Raw genomic sequence first — 22988 nt, 5'->3', positions numbered from 1 at the left:
AAACCCTCGGTGACTCTGGTTGAGGATAGTTACTGGGTTTTGCTAGCTCAGCCTTTACGTCAATTATGCAGCGGGCTGCCTTTTTATACTGGAAAAACTTGTCTGAAAAGGTGGCAGAATATATTTGTTTCCCCCAACATAAAAAGAAGTAGCTGGATCATTGGGATCAGCCAATGTGGGATTGGCTGACTGGCTTACATTTTACTCCTTGATTCACTCACACCTGGAGACTTTAGCTCCCAATGGCATGCACAGACGCAAACATTCACAAGTAAAGTAATAAAACGAATAAAACATCCTTTGGAGGAATTGAGATTTGCTTTTCTAATTCCTCGTCAGGTGCTAACTAGCAGAAGAAATGAGAAAGAGTTGATTGCCTCTAAACTAATATGAACACAGCTCATGCAATACACCTAGTCCGAAAGCCAGGTTAATAAAACGGTCATTGTGCTTACAGAGCATGATACACCCAGTCAAATAAATATCACAACTGAGTAGTGTATTCTGAATTTCACAACAGGCTAGACAACACAGGGGGTTCTATCAATCCTTAAACTTCACATCCAAGACCCTTCTAATTTAATGTTTTCTCCAATTAAGAGGAAGCCCATCAGGATCTCGTGTACTTATTCTAGCCTATTTAAAAAATAAATAAATCAGAAGTTGGGTTGCGTGCCAAAACAGATCACAGGCAGTCCTCAACGTACGACCCCAACTGAACCCAACATTTCTGTTGCTAGGCGAGACATTTATTAAGGGAATTTTGCCCCATCTTATGACCTTTCTTGCTACGGTTGTTAAGCAAATCACTGCAGCTGTTAAATTAGGAACGCAGTCGTTAAGTGGATCTGGCCTCCCCGTTGGCTTTGCTTGTCAGAAAGTCACAGAAAGGGGGGTCACATGACCCCGGGAGACTGCAACAGTCATAAATATGAGACAAGCGTCTGAATTCCGGACAGACGACCGTGGGGACGCTGCGACAGTTGTAAGTGTGAAAAACGGTCGTTAAGTCCCTTTTTTTTCCAGTGCCGTCGTCACTTTGAAGGGTCCCTAAAAGAACGGTTGTAAGTCAAGGACTACCTGTACACAGCGAGCTCCTTTAAGGAAAAATTATTACAGAAGCCGATCACCTGGCTACGCTTCCTCCCAAGTCAACTAACTACCTTTTTAACCTTGGGCACCTCCGTTGTTTACCCTCTGGCACAAAAGACACTAAACCCGACGGAAGATGTAGCAACGCTCCGAACGCAAGGCCGAAAAACGCCTTCCTCTTGGTGCCTCTGCATCGGGAGCCAGCAGGCTCCGATATAAAGGGAAAATGCTGAATTAGAATAGATCAGCAAATTGCATTCGATTCATTTGGAGCGTAACCAGAACTCTGGGGTCCTTTCCCACCGGACGGCCGTGCGGGAAAGTCGGGGATTAGGCTCTGAATGGGAGCAAGCGCTGCTTCCTAGTTTGTCCAGGTTTCCTATCTGCCCCCCCCTTTTTTTCTTTCTTTCTTTTTTTTTTTTTTGCAGTTCAACGGCCTCCTGGCCTCGGTGCTTGGATAAATATGCCCCTCTGTACCCAGGCAGAATTGCCAGCTCCAGCCTGTACTAAAACACCAGCCTCTCCTTGCAAAACTTTTTATAAGTCTCTCTTGCGCCGTGCCAACACAGCCCAACTCTATTTGCAACCTACTGAAAAGCAGCCCATTTGTTAGAATTATCCACGGGGATTTCTCCTCCGTCATCCAGGTCAGGGTTTGTCAACCCAAGGTGCTTTTCCAAAAGGCAACCGGGCTTTCTTTCTTTTTTCTTTTTTTTAGCACCTTTGGGATTTGTCAGAATTGTGTTGGTCCCTTCCAGGGTCTGAGGTCTTGCCATCCGCAAGACAGGACACTAAAATTTAACTCGGCTCCCCATTGACAGCAATGCAGGATTTGGCTCACACACGCCCCTTTTTACGACACCCAGGCAAAACTCCAAAGCAATGCAACACTTTCATCCCCACTGCGGAATCACCTGGCGCTTAAATCCCCAACCTACAGCAGACAACAATGGCAAAGGCACAAAACTGCTTTTTCACTTGCCCTAAATAAAAGCCCACAGCTATCATCCGACCCCCACCTCTCCCTAACACGAAAAAAGCATCTCATGGGAGGAAAGTTCAGAGTTTGGGATCAGGGCTGAGTGGGGGGGGGAGGGTTTTATTTTAGAGGGCTGGTTTTTAATCTCCAAATGATAAAATACTGCCCGGTCTCCTTTCCTGAAATGGATTGCAGGATTGTCAAAAACTTGAGAAACCCCTATCTTTACGATGCCTCTTAATTAGCTGGGGAAAAGAGACTGCTGACTTGGGCAAAAGTTGAATGAAATCCAAGGCAGGAACCCCAAGCACCAAAGTAAGAAGACAAGGCTTTTGCAGTGGCACCCCGATTTTAGACCGGCCTTTCCAAATTTAGCAATTTTAAGACTTGTGGACTTCCAACTCCCAGAATTCCTGCTTGGGGAACTCTGGGAGTTGAAGTCCACAAGTCTTCAAAGTTGCCAAGTTGGAAGACACCCCCCCCCTGTTTTAGACTACATTCCTCTGAAAAACTAGCTGGGTGCCAATTTTCCTGCCGGAAAGGAAAGGTGAGTTTTTAAAAGTGTATTTAAAGCAGCTCTGAGTGCTGCTTTTCCTGTTCTTAAAGTGTCTTAAAAGCATTTTTTTCCCCCTTATTTACATTCAAGGTCAGTTCAAGTGTCATCTCTGTAAACGTGGAATAACTAACTGGGAATGAGGGAGGGCAAAGCCAAAGGCCCAATTTTAAACTGGCCCGTTTTCCCCCAAAGGGACGTATCGAGACCGCACAGCATATCGGTTCCCCGAGCGATACAATTCCAAAAGATGCTTAGGTGAGGGGCACGGGAGGGATAGACAGTAGTTGTGGGAATGAAGGCAGGAGGGGAAGAGGAAATGAAGGTGAGGATTGAAGTTCAGGCCACACTGCTTGCCACCGAATCACGGCTAATGTCGAAGCGCTGCCAACCTGGGAATCAGAGACAGTAGCAGTGAGTCACCCTCCCACGGACACGGATCTGAGTGCCCGTCCGACTCCCTTGCGACAATCAAGTGTTCTCTTGCTTTTCTGTCCTTCGGAAGGGGCCCTCCACCCCACCCCAGGCCCCCCCACCCCAAGAATCCAAGTTCTGCTTTGCCCCTTGCAAATCCAGCCTGTGCGCTGAGCTAATTCCTGGCAGCGCCTTTCAGATTAGTTTCCTTAAACCTGCCCCTTAGGCAGAGGAGGGAAGGGAGCTTTTCAGGATTTGAGGATCCTGGAGGGGAAGACATGCCCCCTTCTCAATGCACCCATTCCCCCCCACACACAGCACACACACAGACACACACACTCCCCGCAAATCTCCCCTCCCCTACCTTGAAGTTGCTTGAACCTGCCCTCCAACACGTTAGCGTACTGCACGGCATTGATGAAAGCTGCCGGGGACAGCTCAGGGGTGGGAGAAGGACCCTGGATCACCTCCATCAAATCGGTCTCCGTCTGGTACATGGTGCTCGGCTAAGGTACTTCCCTTCTCCCCCCGGCTGGGAGCACCACCGAATCCCCGAGGACCTCTTCCCACTTCTCGAGGGGGGAGGGCGAGGGACGGGTGTGTGTGTGTGTGTGTGTGTGTGTGTGCAGAGGGCTGCCCAGCCAACTGCCAAGCCCACACACCACAGCCGGGGCCCAGGTAGAAGGAAACCAGCAAAGGAAAGAAAGCTCTCCTGCGGGGCGGCACCTTGGTACAACTGGAGCCACTTCAAAGGGAGTTTGCATTTCTCCCCCTGCCCCCCCCCCCCCCGTCCCAGTTAGGGAGGGGAAAGGGGAGGCTCCGGGAAATTTACATAAAAACAGGTTGGCCTGCTCTGAATGGCAGAGGGGTGTGTTTTGTGTGTGTGCGCGTGTGTGTGTGTGTGTGTGTGTGTGTGTTGAGCTTGGGCAGACATGAAAGGGGGAAACTCGACTGGAGAGCGCGCACACGCAGGAACACGGGCACAGTATGAGCAGTCTGAAACTTGCAAGTTTTAGCACTGGGGGGTTTAGCCAAGGCTCTTTCTGAATAAATAGCCTTAGGTTTTGTCCTCAGGGTGCAAGCACTATTACTGGGTGACAGCAAAGATGACCCTCACTCTTTTTCCCTCCCCCACCCCGCCAGCGGTGTGCTGAGCTAATTCCGAAACCTCTGCCTTTCTCCACTCCTGATTTGAGATGGGGGTACGGTCCCCTCTTTTAATACAACAGACCTTTTTTTTTTTTTGGAATGCGTCCCATTTAAAAGTATTTGATTCTAAAGCAACTCCAAAAAGGATTGGGATTTCCAAAGCCATCTTCCTCTTCGGTTTTATACGTTGGCGTTATACCTGCTTCTGTTTTTCTGAATTTGCATCATAGGCTGAATTCTGATGAAAATGTGCATCACGCGCCGAACTAATGAAACGGTTTGGATTTGCACAACGAGGGCGATCCACGGGTTTGTTTTTTAAAAAAAAACACAAAAAAAACCAACACAACTAAACCTTAAAACTAATTCAAGCTTAAAACAATGCATAAATCCATGTGTGAGATTTGACTCGTGAGGCATTTTTTCAGAAGAAAGCCGTTTCCTCCCCCCCATCCCCAGTCTGTAAAGTGAGCATAATCAACTGTCCAGAGTTTAGTGTCGTTACTGTGTAAAATTGACCCTGGATAGCGTGATAACCCATTTCTTAGGCAAGCTAGCACAAAGCACTGGAATATTAAGAACGACTGATAAGTACTTAGGTTTTTTTAATATATATATATATATATATATATATATATATATATATATATATATATATATATATATATATATATATATATATATGTATATATATTCAGGGCTGCTTCAGAATCAGGCGAATGAATATTTGTGGCCCTCCTTGTTGTAAGAAACGCTGCTTTGGATGAACCCTGTAGGCAAGGCTTGAAAGGCAAGCAAAGGAGGCGATGAACAGATGAGCTCAGCCAGTAGCAGGGCCCAAACAATGAAAGATTTACATCCCAAAGTCTGCCTTTGTCTGACCAGCTTGCCTGGCTTTGTCGACAAAATGACTGCCCTCGGAGAGTGTTGCCCCCACATTGATTTCTGAAGATAAATCATCCCAGCATCATCCAGAGCTGGGGGAAGAGAGAAAGGAGCTGTTTCGTCCAATAATCAAGGAGAGCTGAAAAAGGCCATCTGTGGTTTCCCTACGTTAAGCTTTCGAATGACACAGAAATCATCTTGGGGGCCAGGAGTTTAGCAAGCAAGAGACGAGAGGTCACTGGTTCCAATAGGACTTCTAATACCTACTAGGGGACTGCCACCAAGAGGATGGGGGGGGTCCACCTCTTCTCCAAAGCACCCGACAAGAAGCAATGGATGGAAAGGAATCAAAGAGAGAAGCAATCTAGGAGCAATTTCCTGCAGACAGTGAGAACAATTCATCGGTGGAATGGCTTATCTCCAGAGGTTGTGGGTGCTCCGTCACTGGAGGTTTTTAAGAAGAGATGAACAGCTCTTTGTCTGAACTGGTATAGGCCGGGTTTCCTCCCTGAGCAGCGGGGTTGGACTAGAAGACCTTCAAGCGCCCTTCCAACTCTATTCAACTTCCGTTGAATTCAGAATCCCCAAGGCATTGGGGGAAGGGTGGCTTGAGAGCAGTCTTCCAATATTTGAGGGGTTGCCACCAAGAAGAGGGGGGGGGGGTCAAACTATTCTTCCAAAGCGCCCAAAGGCAGGGCAAGATGCAACGGATGGAAACTAACCAAGGAGAGAAGCAACCTGGAACTAAGGAGGAATTTCCTGACAGTGAGGACAATTAACCCGTGGAACGGCTTGCCACCAGAAGTTGTGGGTGCTCTATCGCTGGAGGTTTTTAAGAAGAGATTGGAAAGCCATTTGTCCGGAATGGTATAGGATCTCCCGCTTGGGCAGAGGGTTGGACTAGAAGACCTCCAAGGCCCCTTCCAACTCTGTTATTCTGTTGGGTTCTGATGATCTGGGAGATACCTAGCCTTGGTTTGCTTAATAGGATTAGTTCCACAGCTAAGTTTTCACATCTTCAGCATACAGGTAGTTCTCGACTTACAACCACTATTGGGACTTGCTTAGAACATCTAAACCAAAAAAACCGCCCCCATCTGTGAAATTTACCAGCTTGCTTCTCAAAATGATCCAGTATAATAACCCTCAATTTAAAACAGCTCACTTAGTGACTGTTCAAAGTTACCACAGCGCTGAAAAAAGAGACAGCTGTTTTCCGCGCTTACGACCGTTGCCGCGTCCCCACGATCACATGATTTAACATTGAGACGCTTGGCAACCGACTCCTATTTATGACGGTTGCAGCGTCCCGGGGTCACGTGGTCCCCTTTTGCAACCTTCTGACAAGCAACGTCAATGGGGAAGCCAGATTCGCTGAAGAACCGTGTTGCTCACAGCTGCGGTGATTCGCTCGACAACTGTGGCAAGGAAGGTCGTAAAATGGGGCGAAACTCACTTAACAAGTGTCTGGCTTAGCCACAGAAATGCTGGGGCTCAACTGTGGCCGTTAAGTCGAGGACGACCTGTATAGGACTCATCCAGGTTATCCTTCCGAGGATGATCTGGCTCCCCACGCATGGAGAGATGCAAACTGCCGGGTTACCCCTTGTACACTTGCTTCCAGTATCTCCTGCCTGCCCACACACCCCACCCATCATCCTAAGCTGTCATTAAGTGGCTGTTTACTGACCTTCCCCAGACTGTTCTCGCAATCTTGCCATCCCCGCCAGCCGCCCCCGTTTACAGAAGAAGCAACAGAGGTGCAACAGAGGAACTTGTTGCTCAGTTCTGGGCTTCCTTCAGCTCAGAGGCCGCGATTACTCAAGACCATGTTTGCTTGTCAAAAGCAAACACTCTTGGGACCTGTCTCAAGGTTGTCCCGTGATGTCCTTGGCTTCTGTCTTGGCCATCTTCTGTTTGGATGGGGGTGGGGTGGGGGCACATGGGCGGGGAGGAGGACTGGAGAGTAACAGGAATCTTCTCTACCAACACAAGTCCTCCACCACCTATGGCCACAGCTGAGCCCCAAATGCTTTGCCGCTAAGTGAGACAGCCGTTAAGTCAATTTTGCCCCTAATAAGCAGGCATATACATAGAATGAAGGCTATTGCTAAGCTTGTAAGCCGCCCTGAGTCTTCGGAGAAGGGCGGGATATAAATGGAATTAAAATAAAATAAAAATAAAAAAATAAATTTTACGAGCTTCCTTGCCCCGGTTGTTAAGCGAATCGCTGCAGTCATAAATATGAACCCGTTTGCCCAAGCAGTGTTGAGCATGTGGACCGTGGAGAGGCTGCCACGGCTGCGAAGTGTGAAAAGTGGTCGTAAGCCACTTTCTCCAGGGATGTTGTCACTTCGGATGGTCCCTAAATGAACTGTTGTAAGTTGAGGGCTGCCTGTAGTCCTTGAATTACCACCAAAACTGTTTAGTGACTGAAGTTACGATGGCAATAAAAAAAGGCGATTTCTGATCAGTTCTCCTGTACAGCAGGGCTTTTCAACCTTTTCACCCATTGTACCACTTTTAGGATATGGCAACATCTGAGTACCACCAGTCGCCTAGCAAGGGGTCAAAAACCTGATGACCCCCTGCAAAAAAAGGAAAAAGTGATGGAATACAGGTAGTCCTCAACTTACAACAGTTTGCTTAGTGACTGTTCGAAGTTACAATGGCACTGAACAAAGTGGCCCCCAAGCCACAGCCGAGCAAGACACCTGCCTGCCCGCCTGGCGGCGCTCTTCCTCCTGTCCGAGGTTGTGATTGTTGTGAGCATTTCTGTTGAGGATTGGCAGTGGGGGTGGGGTGGGGGATGGGGGGGTGTTTGTTTTTTATTTCCCACCCTCTGCTGGGTGGTTGCAGCAGGTTTTGGTCACTTCACATGACCCTGGGACACTGTGACCGTCATAAATATGAATCACCCTGGAGATGCTGCAATGTTCCAGCTGATCGGCGCTTCTTCTGGGCTCAGCAAGCTGGAGCCTGGCACTGATCCTGGCGCTTCCATTGAGCCGTGACAGCCCCGAAGAAGCACTGATCCTGGCGCTCCCGCTGAGCCCTGACAGCCCCGCAGCTCCAGCCATCTCTCGCTCTGACTTGTGCGGTGCTGCCACCGGTTCAGCTCATTCCCCTCCCCCGCTACTTTTCTAGGATGGCCGCGTACCACCTGCCAGGTGCCAATGTACCACAGGTGGTACCCGTACCACTGGTTGAAAAGCCCTGCTGTATAGGACTGCAGCAGCATCTCTGTGGCCATGTGATCAAAATCTGGGTGCTCGGCAACCAGCATGTATTTACAAGGGTTGCAGCATCACGGGGTCGTGTGATCACAAGTTGAGGACCACTTCCACCTTCCCCTCCTTTCCTAGCTCCTCACCTATATGCGATCCTATATGAGGAAAGACCCCCCCCTGGAGATACATGGGATCACGCTTTTTTCCTACGGACTCCTTAGGGCAGTAAACAATTCTCTCTCCCTTCCAGACACAACAGAAAGAAATGAAAGAGGCCGATGAACGTATAAGCAATCTCATCTAAAGGGAGAGCAGAGGGTAGCAGCGAAAGACAAGATAAAATAAGAGAAATGGTTGCTTTGGACTCTTGATGACAGCTGGAACAAAACTCCATTAATGGCCTCAAGTTTCTTCCAGGTGAAGTTTGATCCAGGAGAAAAGGGAACTGCAGATGGATCCAGGAAAGTCAAGTGGGCCCCACAGGTAGACCTCGAGTTACGAGTTACAACGGCACCGGGAAAAGTGACTTATCACCATTTTTCACACTGTTGTGGCATCTCCAGGGTCGTGTGATCGAAATTCAGATGCTTGGCAGCTGACTCACATTTATGACAGTTGCAGTGTCCCGGGATCATGCGATCACCTTTGCTGATAAGCAAAGTCCATGGAGAAGCCAGCGTCACTTAACGCCTGTGTTACTAACATAACAGCTGCAGTGATTCACTTAAGAACAGTGGCCAAAAAAAAATCGTAACATGGAGCAAAGCTCACTTAGCAAATGTCTCACTTAGCAACAGAAATTTTGGGCTCGATTGTGGCTGTGCACCTGGGCCACTAACAAGCTGCATTCACCAAACAAGCTCAACTGGCTTACTTTCAACCTGGGTTACCTTCTGTGGCTTGGCATGTTGTACGAGCCCATTAAGTTTGGTTAGTTGATGGCTAGCCGTAGAGTACAAACCAGAAAATGGGGCAATTCAGTCACCACATTAAGTATGCTGAGCAAATCCAGAAATTAAATGCTAAGCTGTAACAAGAGATTTGGGTTTAAGCTTAGCATGTTAGTTGAATTCAGCCAAGCACAATTTGGTTTCGTCATTAATCTATTTCTCCATCTAGCTCCGGATTGTCTCTTCCAACAAAAGCGCCACGGTTTAGGGTGCAACGTGGGCCTGGCGTGGATAATACAAAGTTGGATGGAGAAACAGAGTCATGGCTAATGAGTAAGCCACAGCTGGCTGAGTGTGCAGAAAATTGCTTAATGCAATGAACCCTTCTGGAATGCAAAGCATGTGTTCATCCCCTGAAACTCTCCCAAATCAATTTCTTTTTAAAATACCAAGCCTACAAAGTCGGGGATTAGTCCTGGGGGCAGAAAGGCCACACACTCTGCACATGCTCCAAAGCATGCAGTCCTAGGCTGCATGAACAGAGGGATAGGATCGAGATGCACACGAAGTGTTAGTACCGCTTTAATAATGCCTTGTTAAGACCACACTTGGAATATCGCATCCGGTATTTGTTGCCATGATAATAAAGAAGATGTTGAGACTCTAGAAAGAGAGCAGAGAAGAGCAACAAAGATGATCAGGGGACTGGAGGCTAAAACAAAGAACGGCTGCTGCAATTGGGTATGTCCAGTCTAGTGAAAAGAAGGACTCGTGGTGATATGATAAGATAGGATTCCAATATCTAAGGGGCTGCCACAAAGAGGGTTAGTGTTAGGTAAAGGTTGCGTGCTAGTCGTTTCCAACTCTAGGGACCGGTGCTCATCTCCCTTTCAAACCCGAAGAGCCAGCGCTTGTCCGAGGACGTCTCCGTGGTCATGTGGCCGGCATGACTAGACGCCAAAGGCACACAGAAGGCTGTTACCTTCCCGTCCCTATTTTTCTACTTGCATTTTTACGTGCTTTCAAACTGCTAGGTTGGCAGAAGCTGGGACGCGTAACGGGCACTCACTCTGCTACGCGGCACTCGGGATTCGACCCGCCAAACTGCCGACCTTCCGATCGACAAGCTCAGCGTCCTAACCCACTGAGCCACCGTGTCCCGTTAGGTTGACCTATTTTCTAAAGCACCAGAAGGCAGGCCATAAGAAGTAATGGATGGAAGCTAACAAAGGAGAGAAGCAACCTAGAACTAAGGAGAAAATTCCTGACAGTGTAAACAATTCACCAGCGGAACGACTTGCCTCCAAAAGTTGTAGGTGCTCCAACCCTGGAGATTTTTTAAGAAGGGACTGGCCTGCCATTTGTCTGAAATGGTAGCGGGTTTCCTGCCTGAGCAAGGGTTGGACTAGAAGACCTCTGGAGGCTCCTTCCAACCCTGTCGTCTTCTTATACCTTTACCATGAAAAAAGGATGCTCGGAGAGAAGAAGACAGCTGCCCCACCCATCCCTTACCTGCCAAAGCCTTGATACGAGAGCGCTCAAAAAGCCGGGCTGAGCTGTTTTCGTTGTCCCAGTCTTCGTCGGCCACCTCCCAGCGGTTATTGATATCATTATACTGTTGCTGGATTTCCAAGCTGTCGTAATCTGTAGGGGAGAGAGTGCTGCTCATGGCGATTTCAGCAGGAGGCAGTCTCTGCCTGGAGGGAAGAAGAGGACAGCATCAGACCTGTTCCTTTAATTCCCTTCGCCCAAACCACAAATTGTTTTTTCCATTGAACGGATTCATTAAAAAACGAAACCAAAAAAGACCGAAGGCTTTAGCTGATTTGTTATATGCAAAAGGTAGCCATGGGGGGGGGGGGGGGGAAATGAGTCAAGAAACCACAATTTATAACCAGAGTCTGGTTTGGCGCGCTATCCATTCCCTTCCAAGTCTCGGGGGCTTCAATCTGGAGCCCTCCGACTGACAACTCATTCTCTCTTCAACTTTAACTTCAACTTGCGGCTGAACTGAGGTCTGATATTTAAGGCACCAGGCCAGAAACTAGGAAGAGGCTGGGAGTTCTAGTCCGGCCTGAGGCGTGCAATGAAAGACAGCTGGGTGACTTTGGGCCACTCATCCTCTCTCAGCCCAACCCACTTCATACGGCTGTCGGAAACAGGAGGAAGAAAATAGGGGGAAACAGGAGGAAGGAAGGAATACAGGTGGTCTTTCCACTTACAACCCTCTGCGTAGCGATCGAAGTTACAATGGCGCTGAAAAAAGTGACTTAGGGCCGGTCTTTGCACTTAACAATTATCGCAGCATTCCCCCCTGGTGTTTGATCAGAATTAGGTGGCTTGGCACCCACCGTGCATTTACGAAGGCTGCAGTGTCCCTGGGTCACGTGATCGCTACCTGTGACCTTCCCAGCCTGTTTCTGACAAGCAAATCCATGAAGGAAGCAGGACTCGCTTAATGACTGCTTGGTTCACTTAATAACCATGGCAAAAGACTGCAAAGTCGGGTGTGGCTCGCTTAGCCACAGGAATTCTGGTCCCCCCCAATTGTGATCAATAGGGGACTGTCAATATCAGATCCGTTCGCTGTCTGGAGTTATTGATGACATAAGAAAGGTGGGGTGAAAGCCCTTATTCGTTAAAAATAAAAAGGTAAGCAAGGGGTGCCGTGCCGTGCCTCTTGACCAGAGCCAAAGGGGTCCAAAGCCATCACAAAGCTGCGGGATTTTCTGCTCAGGGGAAAGCAATCCTTTTGTCCCAGATGCTCTCGTCCATTTGTTTCAGATGGGACGTGTTTGTCGTGGCACCACAGGAACTTGTGATTCCCAGTGGAGCACCATCACCATCTGGTTTCCTGCCTCTCTGGCTTTCCTCAAGATGACGGATCATCGTCACAACCGCCTCTTCCAACCCATCCACCCCATCCTCGGATCCAGCTGGGTAGCCTCTTCAGATTTCCCCCTATAAAAGGCAGAGGCATTGGAAAGCTTTATGCCACCGACTTCCTCTCTCAAAGGTTGCTTCAAATGAGCAAGTGTCCTTTTGCCCCCCCCCCTTGAACTAGCCTGTTTTTAAAACCACAAACCTCTAAATGTTGTTATGGCATAGGGATCAGCGAAAACGATTAATGCGAGGGAGCAAAGTTTCTCAAGAAGATTAAATGCCAGCTCGGCAACACCGTTGTTTTATTTCAAGGAGCAACTTTGCTAGACTTCGGTGCGTGCCAAAGAAGCTCGCAAACCCACGTGTCAGAGCTCATGTCTACGTTTTATTAGCTCCCTGTGATATTCCCACATTATGAACTGCAGGGGGGGAAGTCTCAATTCAAAAGTCCCAACAAAGGGTAAAATGCATGCCATCGTTTTCTTCTTCCAAGCTGCAGAGAAAAAGGTGGATTAGAACATCAAAAATTACGAACGAGCAATTTATTTATTTCATTAAATTTGTTAGGGCTGCCCACTCCAATACAGTCCTTGACTTAAAAACAAATTGAGCCCCAAATTTCTGCTGCTAAGCAAGAAGTACAGTTTTTTTTCCCCCTCAGCTGGTCGTTAAAGAAATATCTACATGTGAAGTAGGTCACTGTAAATTTGTTTATTTAAAAAAAGCATATGATAAAATGTGCTGCCTTGAATTAGGTAACCTTTGCATGAATAAGAAGTCACAGCTTGTTTGCAGAATGTAAATAAGAGCCTTGTAACAGGGAAATAATGCAAAAATGAGAATAAATGGAAGGCTTGCTGAATACTTCCGTAATGATCAGGTTGGAAAATAAGAATGTGGACTGTCTCCTTCACTGTTTAATATACTTCTTGATAAAAGTATAAGGAATGCTTGTTGTGATGCTGAGGTGTGCTGAAGACATGAATGCATCTGTGCCTCTGTATGCAGACAATATCCTATTGTTAGATAAAATCCTGCATAAATTGCAGTGAATATTACTATTGCATGATGCATGAAGGAAATGCACGAATGCTAGTTACACATAATGGCAAAGAAAAACAAATTAGAGCAAGTAAATAATCTGGTAGAATATCTATAGATAAATGAAGCAATTTTCAGATTCACAAACGTTGACAGAAAGGTAATGGTACTTAAGTGTTTTCCACAAAAAGGAATGTGGGAATGCAGGAAATGAAAGGAAGCAAAAATAGGAATGTATAAACGTGTGCTTCTGCCCACTTAGTAAGAATGTGAGAATTTGATATCTCGGGAGAAAATACAGAAAGAAATTAAATGCCTTGCAAAAGCCAGTTTAGTGTGATGACAACGGTGCTGGACTCCAAACTAGGAGACTGTGAATTCTAGTCCCTTGCCTTAGACCCACCTGGCAGGGTTGTTGTTGTGGGGGAAGATAGAAGGCAGGCCCATTGAATTGTACAAAATAAACGCAGGATTCAAATGGAATAATGCATTTGATTTAAAAAGGAAAACTTGAAAATGAGGACTTTAAGGAAGGGCATGTGGTCAAGTAAGCAAAGTTGAGATCAAGAATGTCCCGAAGAAATGCAGGTAGTCCTCGACATACAACCATTAAGTTTAGTGACCATTCAAAGTTGCAACAGCACTGAAAAAAGTGACTTGTGACCTTTTTTCACACTTACGACCGTTGCAGTCGACCGTTCTGACAAGCAAACTGAATGGGGAAACCAGATTCACTTAATAACCGTGTTACTGACTTAACAACTGCAAGGATTCGCTTCACAGTGGTGGCAAGGAGGGTCATAAAATGGGGCAAAAATTGACTTAACAACCGTCTCGCTTAGCAGGAGAAATTTTGGCATCAACCGTGGTTATAAGTTGAGGACTCAGTTTCTAGGAAACAAACTAGCTGATGTTGTTTGCAATAAGCTGTTCTCATTCTTACCCTCTCTCTCTTTGCTGGACTGTTCTGATCAGGGGGGTAAAAATAACAATCAGGGCAAGAATTTTGTGTTCATTCAGATTTGCATATGGCTCTATCACGTTCTACTTACCTGTAAAATCAACCTGGTTGTATTACTCCGACATGCACACCATACCCCTTGTTGGGTATCTATTTGAGAACTTGGTGTTCATACAAAGGCCTGAAAGACACAGGATTGGGGGGGGGAGAAAAGGAGAAATAGGTTATCCTTTTTATTTGGAAGGTTTGCGACATAACTTTTTAAAATATTACTTACGGGATGTTAAACTCCAGGCCGTTCGCATGGCTGGGCTCACACAATGCACTTAACCTGATTATCAAAGGAGATCTTTCTCTGTGGTCCCAAAATATATTGAATGGTAAGATGACCGAGGACGTCACGTTTCACATTAAGGCACAAAAAGTAACCCAGGTTAACCCAAACCAAGCTTAGACAATCTCACGCCAAAGCATCTGCCAGGTCTTTAATTGAACTGTTTTTAAGTGTGCTGGGCAAAGCAAATCTGCTACAGCACGCTGGCAACTGTGATGTCAGAGGAAAGGTAATAAGCCATGGAATGCAAAGGATGTTGTTTCCTTGGGGCCTGGAAGAAACCTCAATTTGGCTGAAATGTGGTTGGGAAGTTTTATGAGGTTTTGTTTTGTTTTTGCAAGGAGGGAGGACCAAACAAGGAAGATGAATAATAAGCCAAATCTTACAAATATTTATTGGAAGAATAACTTCCACCTGCCCCGAGGGCAGAGGCTAATGAGAAATATATCAGATTGAGGGAGAGAGAGGAAAAAAAACACTATTTATTGCCTATGTTTCATCCCACAGATCAGACTTCTGTTTTTTTCCCCCCTCAACTCTGAGGGATAAAGAGTTGGTAACCGCATGGCCACATATCCCTGGGCTAGCCTTCTGAGTAGCGCCCTGGAAGTTGCACTTCCCAAAGTGACTGGGATCGTGACAAAAACAAAATATTTATTTATTTTTATTTATTTTAATCCCATTTATATCCCGCCCTTCTCCAAAGACTCAGGGCGGCTTACAATTTAAGCACAAACCAATGTGCTTAGCAGTAGCCTTCATTCTATGTCTATGCCTGCTTATTAGGGCTTTCGAGCCCCCCCCCCAAGCGGCATTATTACAAAGTCAGCTTAATTGCCCCCAACAATCTGGGTCCTCATTTTACCTACCTCAGAAGGATGGAAGGCTGAGTCAACCTTGAGCCTGGTGGGACTCGAACCTGCACTATTGATCTCATTTGCCATAGTCCTTGACATATGACTGCAACGGAGTCTGCCCATTATGGCCCCATGTCGTAACCTTTGTAAAATGAGTCTGTCATGTTTTCCAACCCAATTTTTCAACCCCTTTTTGTGGTGGCCCATCAAGTAAATTCAGGGTCGTTAAGCAAACCAATGGCAAAATGTGACTGGGGGACACTGCCAAAGGTCGTAAAAGGCAGCCCTGTCACCCAACACCTGAAGTTGGGGGCCAGATCATCTGAAGTTTGAATCTGGGACGTAAGTCCCTGTTTTCAGGTCGGTTCACCCATTGCCATGGTTGAGAAACACCATTTTGGAAGTTCACGCCACAGACAAAAACACACCCTCAGGCAATAGGTTGAACCTATCCCGCTCACCAAGGCCATCATTTACAAGATCTCTCAATTACCTCTTTATTTACTGTATGTCTTACTAGCAGGTCTCTGTAGACAATCTTTATTTTGTGTTTCAGGGGGGCCGCAAACGCTTCAAGCCTTCCGTTAATATAATGCAAGAACGGGAAGACACAGAGAGTCCTCTGTTTGGTAGAGAGTGTACAGGTTAGTCCTCACAACTACAATTGAGGCCCGCATTTCTGCTGCTAGGGCGAGACATTTGTTAAGCGGATTTTGCCTTTCTCGCCACAGTTGTCAAGGGAATCGCCGCAGTTGTTACGTTAGTCACATGGCTGTTAAGTGACTGGTTTTGTCAGAAGGTCGCAAAAGGGGATAAATAGGGGTCAGTTGCCCAGCATCTGAATTCTGATCATATGACCGCCGGGATGCTGCAATTTAAGGGTGAAAAATGGTCATAAGTCACTTTTTCCAATGCTCTTGCAACTCTGAATGGTTACTAAATGAACTGTTGTAAGTCGAGGACTATCTGTGCCTCTTCTTTTCCTGGGGAGAAGATGGAACTCAGCTGTAGAAGGTAAGGTGAACAATGGGAGAAGGTCCCAGAGTTAATTTTCTGGCATTTTTGGCTACAGTTGGGGGACAAAATAAGTGGGAAACCTCAAAATTGCCAGCAGTAGAGAATACTAAGCTGGAGTGGGCAGGGATACCTGGCAGCTTCTGTTTAACTGGCAGTGCAGGAATTTAGCCTTCATGCAGAGTGACTGCAATTTGGAAGGGATCTTGGAGGCCTTCTAGTCCAGCCCCCTGCTCAGGCAGAAAACCCTCTACCATTTCAGACAAACAGTTGTCCAATCTCTTCTTAAAAAACTCCAGTGTTGGAGCACCTACAACGTCTGGAGGCAGATTGTTCCACCGATCAGTTGTTATTAAGTTTCTCCTTAGTTCTAGGCTGGCTTCTTTCCACGCATTGCTTCTTGTTCTGCCTTCAGGTGCTTTTGCTAATAAGTTGGCCTCCTGTTGGTTTTTTATTATTATTATTATTTTTATTTTAATCCCATTTATAGCCCGCCCTTCTCCGAAGACTCAGGGCGGCTTACAATCTAAGCACAAATCAATGTGCTTAGCAATAGCCTTCATTCTATGTCTATGCCTGCTTATTAGGGCTTTCACCCCCACCCCCCCAAGCGGCATTTTACAAAGTCAGCTTATTGCCCCCAACAATCTGGGTCCTCATTTTACCTACCTCGGAAGGATGGAAGGCTGAGTCAACCTTGAGCCTGGTGGGACTCGAACCTGCAATAATGGCAGGCAGCTGGTGTTACTTAAGGAGGCATTAGCCCACTGCTCCACCAAGGCTTTTTTGCCAACCCTAAGATATTGGAAGACTGTTATCATGTCACCCCAATCCTTTTTTTCATTAAATTAGACATATCCAATTCCTGCATCCCTTCTTCAATCATCTTTGTTGCTCTTCTCTGCCCTCTTTCCAGAGTCTCAACATCTTTTTTATATTGTGGCGACCAAAACTGGACGCAGTATTCCAAGTATGGCCTTATTAGGGCATTATAAAGTGGTATTAACCCTTCACAAGATCTTGATTCGATCCCTCTGTTAATGCAGCTGGGACATATAAGATGCTTACTTGGTTACTGATTATACCCATTTCCTGGGTACTCATAGTACACAAAACTATTAACTAATAAAGTGGGTTAGATTCACGCAACAGTGCAAAGCCGTGGACACGCACATAAACAAACACGCATCCCCAAAGACAAAGCTAAGGTGAGCACTAGTGAAATGTTGCATGCTACTAGATCTGGCACTGACTCATTTAAGCACCTTAGCAGGAACCAGTTGAAACTTGCCACATGTCAACTGTCATGCTGCATGGAAACAATCCCAGGATCTGAAGTATGTTTGGATTCATCTCCTACTTTCATTCATTCATTCCATTCATTTGTTTGTATTCCGCCTTTGTTGTGGTTGTTATAAATAACTCAAGGAGACAGACATACCTAATACACCTTCCTCCTCCTATTTTCTCCACAACAGCAGCCCTGTGAGGTGGGCTAGGCTGAGAGAGAGGGACTGGCCCCAAGTCACTCAGTCGTTTCTCATGCCTAAGGTGTGACTTGAACTCAGAGTCTCCTGGTGATTGGCTCCAAGTCACCCAGCAGTCGTTTCTCATGCCTAAGGCGTGACTTGAACTCAGAGTCTCCTGGTGATTGGCTCCAAGTCACCCAGCCGGCTTTCATGCCTAAGGCGGGACTAGAACTCACTGTCTCCTGCTTTCTATATCTTTTTATTGTTATATCTTTCATACATATTTATATCTTTGCTTCAAGGGACCCAAGAAGGAGCCACTCTTCATCCCATCTTCGCAACAACCCTGTGAGGTAGAGTGGGCTCAAAAGGAATGACCCAAGCCACCCATACAGCGGGTGAGACTCAGATCCTTATTTAAAATGCATAATAGCTTAAGCCAATGTATATAAATTCTACAAACCAGCCATCTGCTGGCAACCTTAACTTTGCAACCTTAACCCTCTGGACTTTGTCAAATTCGAGCTCCCAAAATTCTCAGCCAAGTTGCTCTGCTTCTGTTCCTGAACTACTTATTCATATTGCTTTTAAGACTGCCAGCTTATCCCACCCACAGGCTCAGAGAGAAAACAGCACAAACCGGGCAGTAGGGATGGAAAGAACTATGGGGCGGGGTCCATGTTTTTACCCATCACCAACCTTCTTGGCACGTTGGGAAGGGAACTAGGAATAGGAGGAAGCAAACGACAGACATTAAAAGCACTGGAAAGGCACAGGGGAGCAAGATATGTGCCATTCAAAATTACCTTGGACATTTCACTTCTTTTAGCGATGCTTACCATTGGATGTCGGATAGACCTGGATCAGCAGCCAGGCTGCATGGGTCACCAAACAAGGAGTCCCAATTATCTGGATTTAAACTACGCTTCCAGTGTAAAGCAAGAACAGAACATCGAAAGGAAATGTTGCCACATGAAAAAAAGCAGCCAAGGTAGCGATTCAACACACACACACACACACACACACACACACACACACACAGACACAAAAACACAGATGCATTTTGAACCCTGAAAATCACAAGGCTCCCACTTTACTGCTGACGAACATTAAGATGCTGCAGTAAGTTTCATCATGATTAAAACAGTTAAAACAGAAGGGCAACTCTGTGCCTTGTGCAGAGTGCTCTTTTTCAAGTACAGGTAGTTCTCGACTTACAACTGTTCTCTTAGTGACTGTTTGTGAAGTTACAACGGCCCTGGAAAACCTGATTTATGACCGTTTTCTAACCCTTAGGACCGTTGCAGCATCCCCACGGTCATGTGATCAAAATTTGGGGGCTTGGCAACTGGCGTGGGTTTGATGACAATCGCAGTGTCCCGGGGTCATGTGTGGGCCGTACGTCGAGGACTACCTGCATATAGGGACCTTGCAAACTAAACTATACAAGATACATCAGCATCTGTGTTACCCGATTGGCAATTAACATTCTTCTGCCAACCTAGCAGTTCGAAAGCACGTAAAAATGCAAGTAGAAAAACAGGGACCGCTACGGTGGGAAGGTCACAGCGTTCCGTGCGCCTTTGGCGTCTAGTCATGCTGGACACATGACCACGGAGACGTCCTCGGACAAGCACTGGCTCTTCGGCTTTGAAATGGAGATGAGCACCGGCCCCTAGAGTCGGAAACGACGAGCACGCATGTGCAGGGGAACCTTTACCTTTACCTTTAAATATCCCAAATGCTGGAGGATATACAGGTAGCCCTTGACCAATGACCCCAATTGAGGTCAAAAATTTACACTGCTAAGCGAGACACTTGTTACGGGAGTATAACTGCAGTGATTCACTTCATAACTGTGGCAAGAAAGTTCGTGAAATGGAGCAAAAAAATCATTTAACAAAATGTCTTACTGAGCAACGTAAATTTTGGTTAAGTTAGTAGAACGGTTGTTAAATGAATCTGGCTTCCCCACTAACTTTCTTATCAGAAGGTTGCCGAAGGGGAACAGATGACCCAGGGGCATTGCAACCGTCATATATATGAATCAGTTGCCAAAACATTTTAATTTTGATCCCATGACCTTGGGGTTGCTGCCACGGTTGTCAAGTGTGAAAAATGGTCATAAGTCTCTTTTTCCAGTGCCGTTATAAATTTGAACACTCACTAAATGAACTGTTGGAAGTCGAGGACTACCTGTGCCTTCAGCTTTGAAAGCTTGTGACTCGTGGCAGCTTTTTAATTACTGTTACCATTGCTCTTTGGAGGAGCAAAATACACATTCTGTTACCATTGCTCTTTGGAGGAGCAAAATACACATTTTCTCTGTGTATTAATTATTCTACCTACTACTAGCAGAAGAGGAAACCCAAACAGCAAACGCCAGTGTCAAATGTTAGGGCAGGGACGCATGAGGGTAGCTAATCCATAGATTATGCTGGCCAATCGACCAATGTATTCTTAGCTTCGGAGTCTCCAGGGCAGCTTATATTCTTAAGGACTCTAGATAAGAAGGTGCACCGTCTCTGCTTTTCCAATGAAAACAGATCCCCGGTTTCTTCCACGAGAGCTAGAATCTTGCTTTGAAAGTCATTTTGAAAATGACCGGGACATTTTCTTTCCAAAAGCCCCCAACGCTTTGTACCAATAAATAAAGCTAGACTTCTTTCCAATTTGAAATACAACTGGTTTTTTAAATCCCTCAAGGAAAAAAAATCTGGCCCTTTTTGTTTTTCTTCTTAACTACAAGTTTTCTGTCCAAATTCCACACCTCCCATCAATAGCTGACAAGATCTCTGCATTTGGAATAAAAATTGGGACCTCGAGTTTTTTTTTTAAGATTCAGCCATTTCTCATTTCGGAAATTAATCATCATAAACGGCATCAAAGCAGCTAAAAGGATATTTATGTCCTCTTCTCTGCTATATTTATAGGCGATGGACAAAGAACGAAATATCTGATAATATTCCTTAGGGCTGCTTTTTTCCCACCCCAGTTTAAATACCCTTCTCCTTCCAACATTTTAATACCTTTATTATTCATCGCTGTACTGATTGGATTGAGAGGCAATTATAGTCAGACTGGTAAGAAAAAAAACAGACAGACAGCTCATAGCACCCTGATGAAGTTTGCAGTCAGTACCTTTCCCCTTGCAAAAAGCCCATTCTAGAACGAAGAACATCAAATAGTAGGGCTGGAAGGGACCTCTAAAGGTCTTCTAGTCCAACCCCATGCTCAAAACAGGGAGATCTTATATCATCCTGGTCAAACGGTTGTCCAGTCTATTTTGGAAAACCCCCAATAATAGAGCACCCACAAGTTCTGGAGGCAAGATCTCCCACGGATTAATTATTCTCACTGTCAGAAAGTTTCTCCTTATTTCTAGGCTGGATTTCTCTTTAACAAAACTCTACCCATTACAGGCAGTCCTCGACCTACGACAACCGAGCCCAAAATTTCTGTTGCTAAGCAAAACCGTTGCTAAGTGAGTTGCGCCCCATTTTTATGACCTTTCTTGCCCCGGTTGTGTAGTGAATCCCTGCAGGGGTTGATTTAGTAACGCCGTCGTTAAGCGAATATGGGTTCCCCGTGCTTGTCAGAAGGTTGCGAAAGGTGACCGTGTGACCCTGGGACACTGCAGCTGTCATAAATGTGAGTCAGCTGTCACGCTTCTGAATTTTGGATCACGTGACCACGGGCGTATAGGCCACGCTTCCGAGTATGAAAAATGGTCATCAGGGTGGACTAGAAGACCTCCAAAATCCCTTCCAGACCTATTCTTCTATGCTCTGTGATTCACACGTGCTCCCTCTGTCACAAATCCAGCTTCAGCATAGGGTTGGCATGGCCCAACGGCGGATGCAAAGGCGAGGAATCGCAGATGACTCGGTATGCACGTGAGCAAGCATCCCTTCTCCATGCCGCGAAGAGGCAAGTGATGGGAAGGGGAGAGGGGGAAAAAAAAGAGGGTCAAATAAGGATAGAAAATCTGTTCACACAGCACCGGGTGCCTGCGATTGGCCTTTTCTGCAATTACCTCTGCTTCCACACCCAAAAAGGAAATCATCCTTCCCTGTTTTTCTATGATCTCAGAACAAACACGCTCCTTCCCATATTGTAAACCCCCCATCTTCCCTTTCCCTCTTTCCAGCCCCCCCCACCCCAATGACAGGCCAGCTGGCAAGAAGCAGCAGGAGAGGGGGTTAGGAAGGAAAGGAAGCAGCAGCAGCAGGACAATGGGGTCCCCAGGGAACATTCAGGGGTGACAATCACCAAAAGGCCAGCTGGAATGGGGGTGGGAGACAGAATACAAGAGAGGAAAGAGAAACGGTTCACACACACACACACACACACACACACACACACACACACAACAGCAGGAATCCCCTCACCCACCCACCCACCCCCAAAAGGCAGAATATGCTCCAGCTCTTCACTGACCTCTGGTCCTTTCCCCCCCCCCTTTCTGAAAGTCAGGATAGGTGTGGGCTGTGATTATAATCTGTTGTACAGACAGTCCTCGACTTTTTTTTTTTAATCCCATTTATATCCCGCCCTTCTCCGAAGACTCAGGGCAGCTTACAATCTAAGCACAAATCAATGTGCTTAGCAATTACAACAGAATTGAGCCCAGAATTGCCATTGCTAAAAGTTGTTAAACAAGGTTTGTCCCATTTTACGACCTTGCTCATCACAGTTGTTAAGGGAATCACTGCTATGGTTAATAACATGGTGGTTTAAATGAATCAGGCTTCTCCCCCCCCCCGCACTGACTTAGCTTGATGGAAGGTCGGAAAAGGGGATCTCACGTGACCCCCGGGACACTGCCACCGTCATAAATATGAATCAGTTGCAAGCATCTAAATTTTGATCACATGACCACGGGGGAATGCTGCAATGGTTAGGTGCAAAATGGTCGTAAGTCACATTTTTCAGTGCTGTTTGTAACTTCGAACTGTTGTAAGTCGGGGACTACCTGTGCTAAAAAAAACAAAAAACAAAACAAAAAACAAACCACATTAGCCAAGATAAAAAAAAAATCATCAACCTTGGCATCTTGTGCAAATGCGACCACTACCTTATCAGCTGATCTATCATTTGGGTGGATTTGCACAAGCTAAATTCTAATTCTAACCAGATGCAGCTGTAAATGAATAAACCATGTGAGGACTTTACAGGATGGCCTAATTAATTAACTAATTAATTAGATTTGTGGGCCGCTCATCTCGTGTGGAGGC

General features: G+C 46.2%; 2 protein-coding genes across 2 annotated transcripts in view; one reads left to right on the top strand and one right to left on the bottom strand.

Annotated features, from left to right (window-relative positions):
• Positions 1-3735, bottom strand: part of SPTBN2 (spectrin beta, non-erythrocytic 2) — a 66812-nt gene extending 63077 nt beyond the window's left edge. Inside the window, 1 exon segment of the mRNA XM_083374334.1 lies at positions 3403-3735. Coding sequence (XP_083230460.1) covers positions 3403-3535 — 133 coding nt within the window. The 5' untranslated portion in view covers positions 3536-3735.
• Positions 3736-11442: 7707 nt separating this feature from the next.
• TOP6BL (TOP6B like initiator of meiotic double strand breaks) overlaps positions 11443-22988 on the top strand; it is a gene marked incomplete at its 5' end in the record, with an annotated part of 45867 nt that continues 34321 nt past the window's right edge. Inside the window, 2 exons of the mRNA XM_083374804.1 lie at positions 11443-11457; positions 11977-12132. Coding sequence (XP_083230930.1) covers positions 11443-11457; positions 11977-12132 — 171 coding nt within the window. The remainder of the gene's footprint in view (positions 11458-11976; positions 12133-22988) is intronic.

This window comes from Vipera ursinii (assembly GCF_947247035.1).
Source record: "Vipera ursinii genome assembly, chromosome: 15".
Classification (NCBI taxonomy): domain Eukaryota; kingdom Metazoa; phylum Chordata; class Lepidosauria; order Squamata; family Viperidae; genus Vipera; species Vipera ursinii.
This window is presented reverse-complemented; position numbering and strand designations above follow the sequence as displayed.